Source organism: Sphaeramia orbicularis, chromosome 14 (assembly GCF_902148855.1).
Source record: "Sphaeramia orbicularis chromosome 14, fSphaOr1.1, whole genome shotgun sequence".
Lineage (NCBI taxonomy): Eukaryota > Metazoa > Chordata > Actinopteri > Kurtiformes > Apogonidae > Sphaeramia > Sphaeramia orbicularis.
The window spans coordinates 12294427-12307202 of record NC_043970.1 but is presented as its reverse complement, the minus strand read 5'-3'; the positions used below and the strand labels follow the sequence as shown (position 1 = coordinate 12307202).

General features: G+C 38.9%; 1 protein-coding gene across 1 annotated transcript in view; it reads left to right on the top strand.

The window, feature by feature from the left end:
* stk32a (serine/threonine kinase 32A) overlaps window positions 1–2915 on the top strand; it is a 173921-nt gene extending 171006 nt beyond the window's left edge. Inside the window, exon 13 of the mRNA XM_030154308.1 lies at window positions 473–2915. Coding sequence (XP_030010168.1) covers window positions 473–590 — 118 coding nt within the window. The 3' untranslated portion in view covers window positions 591–2915. The remainder of the gene's footprint in view (window positions 1–472) is intronic.
* The last annotated feature ends 9861 nt before the right edge of the window (window positions 2916–12776 follow it).

Here is a 12776-nt window from a genome sequence, read left to right as displayed (position 1 = left end):
GTTTCAACATTAATGTTTTAATATAATGTTGTAGTCATTATGGCCTTTAGAAAAATGTTTTTTGGGGAGGTGAGGTAGTGCACTACAGGCCCCTGTGGTGCCACCTAAGCTTTTGTCCTAATGGCATTTTTTCCCCTTACATTTACTTTTATACTTTAAGTAGTTTTGAAACCAGTACTTTTATACTTTTACTTGAGTAAAAAGCTTGAGTAGATACTTCAGCTTCTACAGAAGTCTATTTAAACCCTAGTATCTATACTTCAACCTGAGGAATGAAGGTGAATACTTTGGACACCTCTGTAGTTATCTACCATCATATTGACTTAGTGCAGGTACAATCAAATGGTCAGTGCTATATTTTCAAAAGCAAGTCACCAAGTCTATGCAAATCAAAGACTGTTTTATTTTCTCTCTTCTGCTTCACTTAATGCTGAAATTGCTCAATATTAATAGACCTGTCTTTACTCCACAGATCAAAGAAAGCAGCTGTAGACTCTGAGTCCTCAGAGCTGTCCATGAGTGAGAAGAACAAAGCAATAGAAGATGGACAGAACAACAATGTTGAGCCGGCTGCCTACGTGTCAGGATAGGCTAAATACCCAACATCCCTATAACCACCCTTATCAACTGTACCTGCTCACAGATCAGCAATCTGCACCCAGACACCTATTGTTCTATCAGCACAAGCACTGAGATCTGATCTTTAATGTTCCCTCACTATTGCTGTGTCTGTACAAACACCAAGGCAGCACCGTATGCACGTGTGCATCATCGCTCACCCGCAGAGACCACATTATCAAAAGTTCCAAAACAGCAAAAAGAGAAATGGACTCCTGGAGCAGCAGCCAAGCCAGAGTCAGGCTTTTCTCTTTCCTGTCTCCTGAAGAATGACCCTTGGTAAAGAATTCCTCACATCCTACGTCCATACATCATTCTGGTGCTCTAAAGTCTGTTTGGCCTCACTTTTGGACTGTTTGCAAACATGAAAAGAAGTCATTCCCCTGACAAAAAAGAGGACAACACCACTCCAGCTCAGCAGTGACTGGAAGTTAAGTCTGATGGGGTCAAATATGGCTGGGAACTAAAATCTTTTGCTGCTGCTTTCTTAGTCAAAAGGAAATTTTAATGTCAACAAGGCATTTTTTGGTATAAGGAGTTGGAATGGCAGCATACATTATGGATGACACTAGATTTAAGCATGGCATTGAGAGTGAAGAACATATAAAGAGAGGTTAAGGAAAAATGAGGCCTTTGTTTTTAAGAATGCAACCACAGATCCCTCTACTAGCATTAAATATATAGATGAACTGTAGGTTTGAGTGTCAATGGCACACTATATAAAAGCAGCAGATAAATGGTTGTAGAGCTCATTATGCTTAGCTTCACTGCTTAAGCTAGCAAAAAGGCAATAGGACTGCATCATGGGGTAGAATGTCCCTGTTCCTTCAGCTGAAGATGTAGGCAAAAAACCGTGCAAGTTTCCCTCGGCTGCTTATGCTTTAAGTTAATGTTGAGTCAGTGCAGTAGTTTGAGATGCATTTAACACAGGTTGAAAACTTGTTTAAACCTTTGCCTCAGTGACAGGCCTACCATTAAAGGTTTAGAACTATGGAAATGTAGAGACGAGATGGTAGATGTTATTTGTTCTGCAATGAACCTTGCTTTGCACATGCTTCTTCATCAACTGTAGCATTTACTGTGTGCACTGTGTACTGTGCACAGAGGAAAAAAAATCTAAAGCTGTGAGTGAATATTTTCTCCCTTAGGGAAGGCTTTAGGGACAGATATTAAATCGAATCCTAGATAAGATTAATTTTACAGTCACTGTCTGCATTAAACTCTTGGTTTAGTCCAATAACTGTATGTCCTCTTTTGTGCTGGATACAACTAATTACATACTGTATGTGCCACCAGATGAGTCTGATTATCTTTGGTTTGGTTTTTTTTATTTGTTTTATTTTTAAAATTGCTTTAGAACATTGCAATTAACCTTTGCAACGATAGATTTGTGCAAATGTTATTAAGCAGTAATGTAGCACCAGCTTAATATTGTGGAGAAAATACATAAATGTGTTTACTTTTGCCTTCTTTCTGGTTTAAATTTGTTACCAAGAAAACAACAAGGGAAACAAGGGAAATAACATAAATATCAGCCAATGAATATTTCTTATGAATAACATGTAGATTCACCTGAAATCATGTTTCAACAACTTGTTACTAAATAAACAGCTGATTTGTATATGGATGCCTTATATCTTAGATACGGCACACGTAGGTAGTCCCCTTCAAACTATACATTTAGGTAATTGTAGTGAACACCTGAGTGTTTTTCATGTGATTTCTACTGAAGCCTCATCACTGACCCTAATCGTATCTATCTGAAATATAATCCTGTCCATTCTATAGCACTTGTAATTCAATTTAAAACCTATTTCACTGTATTCAATTCAACACTCTCAACACTTCTATTGCAAATTGATACAATGTTTTAACTTACCTTTGTGTTGCTACTGTTGTTGTTGTTACTATTATTGTTGTCACTGATGTAATTTTTCTGATCCAAAGGTGGTTTCCTTTATAAGTTGTAAGATGTTAGATAGTTGAACGTCCTGGAGGGAAATTACATTGCTAATGGTTATCTTAATTTGTATATTTTAGGCATACCAGATAGTACTCTTTTCAGAAATTGTCAGGAGAAAATAATTAGTAACAGATTTGACACAGGTTATTTAAATTTAATGAAAAAGTCCATTTAGAAATGGTTGAGTCTGGGAACAGACCGGTCCGTCATCTGTGAATTTCATTAAGGGTATTTTGTCCTTCAGTTGTCACTGTGTGTTTATTGTATTCAAATGTGATGGAGTTGCAAATTTTTAAGGTGTGCCTTAAATAATAACTTTCTTTTTCTGAACCAATTTCATGACTGTGCCCTGTGTCGTTTATTCTATTTATTTTGCATTAAGGGTGACACGGTGGTGCAGTGGTTAGCACTCGTGCCTCACAGCAAAAAGGTCCTGGGTTCGATTCCAACACCAGTTGACGGGGGGTGGGACCTTTCTGTGTGGAGTTTGCATGTTCTCCCTGTGTCTGCATGGGTTCTCTCCGGGTACTCCGGCTTCCTCCCACCATCCAAAGACACGCACTGATAGGTTAATTGGTAAATCTAATTTTCCCATAGGTGTGAGAGTGATTGTTTGTCTCTATATGTCAGCCCTGTGATGAATTGGAGACTTGCCTTCGCCCTTAAGTAGCTGGGATAGGCTCCAAGTGACCCCTGTGAGCCTAGTGAGGATAAAGTGGGTTCAGATAATGAATGAATTTTGCATTAAATAAGACAGAGAACTAAATGTGACAATGGGGGGGGGCAGTAATAAAACTTTCTTGTCCAGTGTACAAATACAGTCTTAGGCCACCTTTAACTTTGTTATTTTTGTGGGGTTTTAATGAGCATACACATTATTTCTCTGTCACTTGATTCAGATTGAACTAGAAAAAAACAGAACTATTATGCACACAGAAAAAAAAAACAAAAACACATTCACAAAAGGAGTCAAAATAACAAAGAGGATCTGACATGTTATGAATGAAACCTGGTGTAAATTACCGGATTACAGCAATGTCTGAACAAAAGAGTTCCAGACATGTGAAATTAAAGGGAGATCACATTAAGTACTAGACACTTTGACCTGAGGAAACTGGAAATGTATGTACATGTTTCCTGTATATTCCAGTAGCACATTGATACACAGGTCAAAAAAATGCATAACGGTCCTGCAAACTTTGAAAAACTAAAAGGTGGCCCTGTACTTTTACACAGTGCCGCATTAAGAAAAAATAAATAAATAAATAAATGAATAATGCATAAATACATGAATTAGCAGAATAATAAAAAATAGCTGAATTTTGTTTCAAATAGAAATGTCCTCATAGGACAGATATTTAAAACTATAATACTGAGACGCTACACAGATAATATTTCTCTTTCATCGAAAAAATACATATCTTCCCTCTCACAAACTCCTCAGTTATGTAGCTTAACTTTAATTGTAATAGTAACAGTGTGTATTCAATGAATACACACTATGTTACTACTGTTTGTGTTGAAGTCAACTGTTCTTCATTACTCTACAACGCTGCCATCTTGTGTTTAAATGGTAGTGGTGCAGCCAATAGGATCCTGGAGACTCCAGGTTTTTAGTTAGATTTTTCTCTCCCAAGGTGTTTCACAATCTGCCTTGAATTTAGGTTAGTCTGTATAACATCACATTCATGTTGAACTATACTATAAGCAAGAATTATGCATAGTACATACATTTTAAATCCACAAAGTTCATATAATATGTAAAGTGACCTATCACGAGTATTTGGAAATGTTGATTGATGATCGACTGAACCCAAATACATTAAAAAAAAAAAAAAAAAAAGAAAACATGGATGTGCTGAAAGTGAGTGAGACAGCAAGGAATTGGTGGGACATTTGAGGAAAATTAAGGTATTTTGATTTTCGCAATATTTACCTTATTGTTATGGCTGAAGCCCAAGGTTGTTGGTATTGCACTCAAAAAGCAGAGGTATAAGAAAGAGTTCAACAAAGGATTTATTGTCTCTGACAAAAAGACCAAAAACACAAGTGGTCCAGAGCAGTGGCGGCTGGTGAAATCCTTTTTTTGGTGGGGCGTAGTACTGACTTTTCGGATGCACTATAGCCACATATCATTACTAGGAGACACCAAAGCACATGCACCACTATTTTAAAATATTTATTGAAATCAAAATAAAAATACACAGTCTGTGTTTTCAGTCTTTTTTTTTTTTATATGTAAAATTCCCCCGTCTCCTTCAAATGTGTCCCAGTTTGCTTTGCTGCTGTCTCCTCCCTGACCCTGCCACCTCGTCACTAACAGTAGTTTCACCTGGGACTCCCTGCTGCTGTCCTCTCCCTCACCGGTCCACACCTAATCAGTCGAACCCATTCCACCTGTCTCTCCCAGCTGTGAATAATCAGCAGACCAATATTTCTGCAGCACAGATTCATCCACCCATTGACAAATTGTCCTTGTATCCTGCCAGACTTTCCGGCATTCATCCTGAACCTTCGTTCCTGTTTCCAGCCCCACCTGATTTTGACCACCTCAGCCCTGGTAACCTGAGCTGTTTTCTGTCCATGACCCTGAGTTTAGTGATTCTGGATTTTCCTGGTGTTTTGACTCTGCCTAGTCTTACCGCGTCACCTGTCTCCCAGTAAACCCACCTGCCTTCTGCCCTGGACCACGTCCCTCTGCCTGTTCCTCGATTTACTCACCTGCCTTCTGTCTCTGACCTCGTCCCCTGCCTCAGCGCTCCTGGCATCAGTCGGCTCATTCGGCTACGAACCTCTCGCCTGCCACCAACTCAGCTGCTGCTTGCTCCTCACCGGCTCCTCGGCTCCACCAGCGGATTCATCAGACTACGGTCTCGTCTCTGCTCCGACAGCCACAGTAAGCGCAGAGCATACGGCTTTAAGGTTCCATTGGACAACTTAGCCTATGGCAGTGTTTTTCAGCCCTGGGGTCAGGACCCCACATGGGGTCGCCTGAAATTCAAATGGAGGAATTCAATTTCTAGTAATTGATTAAAAAAATTAAGAAACTTGCTCATAAAAAATATGGTGAGTTGAGAGAGACAAATGCAATACATAAAAGACATGACAAACTCTGAGACTGAAGCACTGTGGTTCTGTTTATCTTTCAAATGTTCATTGTGGTCGGTTTCAGATGCTGCAGCTCTTTCATAATTCATAGTTTGAGTTCTTGTTTGTTCAGTATTAATTGTCAGCCTTGTAAATACGAGCTGGACTGACTGTACATATCCTGACCAAGGAAAATAAAATTCTCACTTTGTGCAGTAATCTACACCTGGCTTTTCTGTCTCTGTCTATAATAATATACATTATACAGTATAAATATTGTCTAAAATTAATGTTAATTTAGTATAGCAAACTATTATATGATAAAAGAAATTAATTTTTAGCAAAAGAAAATGTCTCAGTTCTGGGGTCGCCAGAAATTTGTGATGTTAAAATGGGGTCATGAGCCAAAAAGGTTGGGAACCACTGGCCTATGGTATTGTAATCAGTAGTGTTACCCACTGAGCTATCCAGCCACCATGCAAGTACCTGCAGTATTACCTGCTGACCTGTCCATTGATGTATATATTAATATATAGTGGATGTGCATATTTTTTCTTAATCATTACCTCTGCCAAGGAGGTTATGTTTTTGCCAGGGTTTGTTTGTTTGTTTGTTTGTTTGTCTGTCTGTTTGTTTGTCTGTCCGTTAGTGGGCAACATAACTCAAAAAGTTATGGACAGATTTGGATGAAATTTTCAGGGCTTGTTGGAAATGGGATAAGGAAGAAATGATTCAATTTTGGTGGTGATCGGGGGTGGAGGGGCCCACGGGGGGGGGGCCACTGATCAGCCTTGGCGGAGGTCTGCGCTCTCCGAGTGCTTCTAGTTTTAAAATAACTCAAGCTGAATAAGTGTGGGCACCCTGGGTGTAGACGATCCTGTGACATTGCATTTCTGAGGAAGGTCCTGATTATCTTGGGATGTGACGTTAACTCCTGTGGGTGGTGCTTTGGTGCAAATTTGTGCACCCTGAGACTCTGCTATCTCTTGTATTGGAGGTGTGTGTGTGTGGGGGGGGGGGGGGGGGAGGTTGTCTACAGAGCACACACCATTTATCATGAGTCTGGCCCTTTCTTAATGTGTTCTTGTTTGTTCTTGTGAAACGTCATCAGTTCGGGGCCCAAGAAGGGTTCCATTTAAAAGTTCACACAAACCAAGAATAGATGGAATGCTTGGACGATGTTCTTGTCTGATCACTTAAACCAAGGATGCACTGCTTGGTGACTCGTGTGCATTTGGCTAGCAAATATCCCAAAATGTATTTCATGCCATTATTCTTGAAAAAGCAGCTTGAACAACTGCAGAGGAGATGACCCACTAAAGTTTTTTCTAAAAGGAAACACTTCTGTTGTCTTCTAAAAATCAGTATATGTTTGGAATAGATAAATGACCATGTACAGGCAGTGTCCTGAAAAACAATGAAATAATTGTAAAAATCCCTCAACAGTTCAACATTTGTCAAAACCCATCATTAACATCAAAGCAAAGCATTTATAAAGTAAAGCTAAGCTCTCACAAACAACATCAGCAAAAATACAGATTTAGTCTGAGGTCGTCTTATCCCTCAGGGAGTTGAGTTTGGCTGCATGTTAACTGTCCTTGTCAAAACTCAGCGTAACATATCATGTTATATGTTTCTGTCATGATGATGATAACGCCATGCTTCAGTAAACAAAATGCTAACATTTACACGGAGACTCCCTTATTGAGTGGAGGATGTCCCATGAACATTTATTCAAAGGTAGGAGAAATTCCTGTAAAAGTGCATGGGAGTGAGTGTCTCTGTGGTTTGTTATCCATTAACTTACTGTCAATCTTTATTTGTATAGTACTTGTTGGTATCAAGTTATGTAAAAGTTGTCAATAGACATGTTATCATTAACTGTTACTGACACAAAAAAACTAAACAATTCCTTATATTGGATCACCTTTTCTTGTGTCTTCCTGAGTATTTGTTAGCAAGATGACACACTCACAAGCAGGGGGGTGGGAGAAGAGGGCATGGATGCTGCACTCCAGAGGTTCCTATCATACGCTGCATTCTGTCAGGATTGGGGCCTCCTCCTCCTTCCTCCGGGATGTCACCTGTAGCTACACAAATGAGCAGAAGGCTGCAACCATCTTTGGGGCAAAAACCAGGCGTATCTCCAGCACACGCAAGAAGATGGAGCACCACCGGTTCTGAAGGATACCGGAGGTGCACTCGATGACACTTTTTGCCTTGGCATGCACATCATTATTCAGCACCTCCACCTGGTCTGTAAGTCAGAAGTGAGAAATTGCACTGTTAGTCATCCAGTTAACTTTGAATTGTATGTATTTTTGTGTGAGTTAGTGTGTTTGGAAAAACAGCGTTTAAACCTACAGGCTGATGGTAAAGGGTCAAAATTGCCACTGGCTTCTGGAGACATGGATACACTACCAGTCAAAAGTTTGGACTCTCCTTCTCATTTAAATGGCATGAGATGGACCGCCGATGGCCAACAAGTGCTCAGCATCACTGGGAACTCCTTCAGGACTTTTGGAAAACATTCCTGGTGACTACCTCATGAAGTTCATCGAGAGAATGCCAAGAATGTGTAAAGCAGTAATAAAAGCAAAGTGTGTCTATTTTGAAGAATCTAAAATATAAAACATGCTTTGAGTTATGTCACGTTTTTTAACTACATGGACTTCAGAAAACACAGTGGACCAACACCAGCAGATGCCGTGGCAGACCAAACCAGCACTGACTGTGGAAACTTCACACTGGACTTAGAGCAATGTGAATTCTGTGCCTCTCCACTCTTCCTTCAGACTCTAGGACCTTGATTTCCAAATGACATGCAAAATGGACTTTTATCTGAAAAGAGGACCTTGGACGTTCCACAGTCAGTGGTGATCTGGTCTGCCATGGCATCTGCTGGTGTTGGTCCACTGTGTTTTCTGAAGTCCACAGTCAACATCCCCATCTACCAGCACATTTTAGAGCACTTCATGCTTCCTTCTGCTGAGAAGCTTTATGGAGATGCTGATTTCATTTTCCAGCAGGACTTGGCACCTGCCCACACTGTCAAAGGTGCCAAAAGCTGGTTCAGTGACCATGGTGTTACTGTGCTTGATTAGCCAGAAAACTCACCTGACCTGAACCCCACAGAGAATCTATGGAGGATTGTCGAGAGGAAGATGAGACACCAGATCCAACAATGCAGATGACCTGAAAGACACTATCAAACCAACCTGGGCTTCCATTCCACCTGAGCAGTACCACAGGCTCATCACCTCCATGACATGACGCACTGATGCAGTAATTCATGTGAAAGGAGGCCCAACCAAGCCTTGAGTACATAGAAATGAACATACACCTCACATTTCTATTTAAAATAGCCTTTTTTAATTGATTTTATGCAATATTCTAATTTTCTGAGACACAGAATTTTGGGTTTTCATTATCTGTAAGCCATAATCACCAAAATTTCCAGAAATAAGGCTTGAAATATTTCACTCTGAGTCATATAATATATGGGTTTCACTTGCTGAAATGAGTGACAAAAGATATTGAACTTTTTCATGATATTCTAACTTTTTGACCTGCACCTGTATAATCCCATCTCAAATATAACCAATGTTTCTCCAGTTTTAAACCATACAATCAGTGTTATACTTTATTGCCACCCACTGGATAAACATGCAAACTTGCTCAAGTGATGCTTAAAAAGGTATTTTTAATTTTACACAAATCAACTTTAATTTACTGTGTAACATAAACTTTAAATAAAGAATTCTACTGTCATTCAAAATAAACTTGTAATATTAATTCTTGCTTGTCATATTTTGGCTCTTACAGTTATGGAATTAATCAGGCAGTAAAGTTATCTAAAAAAAAAATGTTGCTTGCAGATATCTCCTTCATTGGTGTCAATGAAATAAAGCAAATCTTAAACCCTGGGCCAGACTAAGATATTTATGGGCTCCAATAAACGTCAGCAAACATTTCCACATCTAGCTGCTGTCCACAACAATCCCCACATCTAGTGTCTAGAGCAGGGGTGTCAAACGCATTTTAGTTCAGGGGCCACATTCAGCCCAATTTGATCTCAAGTGGGTCGAACCAGTAAAATAACAGTGAAAAAAGTAAAATTACATTATGATCAGGTTTACATCTACAAAGTTTCCTTTAAAAATCTGACTAACATGAACAACTTGAATTGTCTTCAGAAAAACAAGTGTAATTTTAACAATATTAGGCCTCAGTTTATCATTTACATATCTGCATTACAATTGCACAAATCATTTCGTAACAGGCAGAATATTGGTAAAATTGCATTTACTTTTCTAAAGATATTTCCGTTTGTTCATATTTGTTCAGGTTATTCACATTTTATAAACATTTTCATGTAATTTTACTTTTTTTACATAAAAAAATCAAAGAAAATTTGGGGATTTCATTATTTATAGGTTATTATGATAATATTTTACTGGGCTGACCCACTTGAAATCTAATTGGACTGTATGTGTCTGTATGTGGAACCTGAATTAAATGATTTTCACACCATTGATTGTTAATATCTTAAGTTTAATTTTTGCATTTCACAAATCCATCCCGTGGGCCGGATTGTACCCTTTGGCAGATTTGTTCCCTGGGCCGCATGTTTGACACCTGTGGTCTAGAGAGTCATTATCACTGCAGCGTCTTATCAATTGACACTAAACACGGCAAAAAATACACCTTAATTTCACGACCATATACTGTGTACATACCAAGAGTGACTATCCCAACTATATTACCAGCAAAACATATCAAATAGAAAGATAAATAAAACTTGATGAGAAACACAGCAATGAGAGTGGGCCTACTTGAAATAAAACATAAAAAATGAGGCTCTTTCCTGCTGCAGAGGCAACCAGAGGCAGAGAGCCATGACAGAACTGTACATCTGCAGCTTCCCATGGACCAGATCCAAAAGGAGCCTACGAAGAGGTTCCTCCAGATCTCAACTGAAAAACAGGGGTGCTATGGGAACTCTGGGCCTTCAACATCCTGCTCTGCACGTTCCTCTATCACAGAGGTTAAACATATAGCCTGTGGGCCAAACCCAGCCTGCCAAAGGGTCCAATCCGGCCCGTAGGATGAATTTGTGAAATGCAAAAATTACATGTTAATCATTTTAGTTCAGGGGCCACGTACAGCCCAATTTGATTTCAAGTGAGATCAGTAAAATACTTTCAGCCTAAACCAGTGGTTACCAAACTTTTTTGGCTCCTGATCCCATTTTAACATCACAAATTCCTGGCGACCCCAGACGTTCAAAACAGAGAATTTTTTTTGCTACAATTTGTTTTGATCATGCAATAGTTAGTGATACTATGTTGCAAATAAACATTAATTTTAGACAACATTTAGTCTATATAATATATATTATTATGGACGGAGGCAGAAAAGCCAGGTGTAGATTACTGCACAAAGTGAGAATTTTATTTTCCTTGGTCAGGATATGTACAGTCAGTCCAGCTTGGATTTACAAGGCTCTTTAAGGCTTCAAAACACATGGTGTGAACCTCCACCAATCAGAGTCTTTGTCCCGCCTGTTTCATTGAATGTGTGGCACTAGTTAACTAGTGTGTTGAATGTTTCCACTAGTAAACTAGTGAGAACATTTAGGCCTTCTAGTTAACTAGTGCAGCCAAAAACACAACACAAGTGAAGTAGTAAGAATGCAACTGTCCACTAGTTAACTAGTAAGGTGGAAAAAAGGCCACTAGTTCACTAGTAAGAGCCAAAAATATACACTAGATAACTACAGAGGCTATTTTCAGTTTTCCTAGTAAACTAGTAAACTAGTAAGGACACAAATGCTTACTAGTTGACTACTAAGAGGTAAAATTCACACAAAAAAAAACTTGTTGGAGTGTGTTTGACCACACTAGATAACCAGTAAATGGAAATTTGTTTCACTAGTTGATACCAACACCTGACTCGTAAACTAGTTAATGCTGCAAATATCAAACATGTTAACTTGTAAAGAATGTTCAAACTTCACTAGTTTACTAGTTGTGCAAAGATGTTTATTAGTGCAACAAATTTTGCAATTTTGCATTTTTCACTGCACTGGTTTACTAGCGGACATTTTTCACCGTACTAGTTGACTAATACATCTAAAATGCATCCACTAGTTAACTAGTGAGGATTTTGGCTTTTACTAGTCAACTAGTGAAGGGTTTTGGCTGCACTAGTAAAATAGTAAGGTCAAATATGCATCCACTAGTTAACTAGTGAACATTTTGGCCTACACTAGTAAACTAGTGTGACGTTTTGCCTTACTAGTGCAGCAAAACATTATTGGATATCTAGAATATGTAATAAATGCTCCATTGGCTTACCATAGATATGCTCCAAAAAGTTTTAAAAACAGAACCAAATTGTAATAGTGGCCAAAGATGTATTACATATGTAGTGTTTTAGCACTAGCATTGGAAATGAATGGAAATTGTTTTAGGGCAGTTTGGGTAAAGAATATAAAGTGCCAAAATGCCAAAAAAAAAGAAAACAATCACCATGAAGGACAAGTTAACAAGAAGGGAAGTTAAGTTTTCCCCTGCACCTAAATGCCACACAGATCAAACTAGGCTGTGATAATGCCACAATTTAATCTAGTTAAGTTTTATATCACATATTCATTCATTCATCTTCTGAACCCGCTTTATCCTCACTAGGGTTGCAGGGGATTCTGGAGCCTATCCCAGCTACCTATGGGTGAAGGTGGGGTACATCACATGTATAGGAAAAATGTCTCTAAACGTGTGTTTTCTGCAGTTTTTCTTCTGATGAACCTCCTCACATCATCTATGAGATCCGGATGAGGAGACCAGTTCAGAAGAACATATATACTCTGGATTGAAGAACCCCGTCTGCACCAAAACCTGCTAACGCTGCCAACACAAACACACCGCTGGTTCCATAAAGCAAAAGTAAAAAGCACCAAGTTTCAAGTCAAGGTAAAAAGAGAACATGCTGAAAGACAAAACATCATTTCTGCTGCTGCTGCTGAAATTCATCTACGCTGCTTTCTTTCTGTGATTATAATCTGCCTGCATTTTCTGAAAACGCTGAATAAAAGTTTATTAACTTA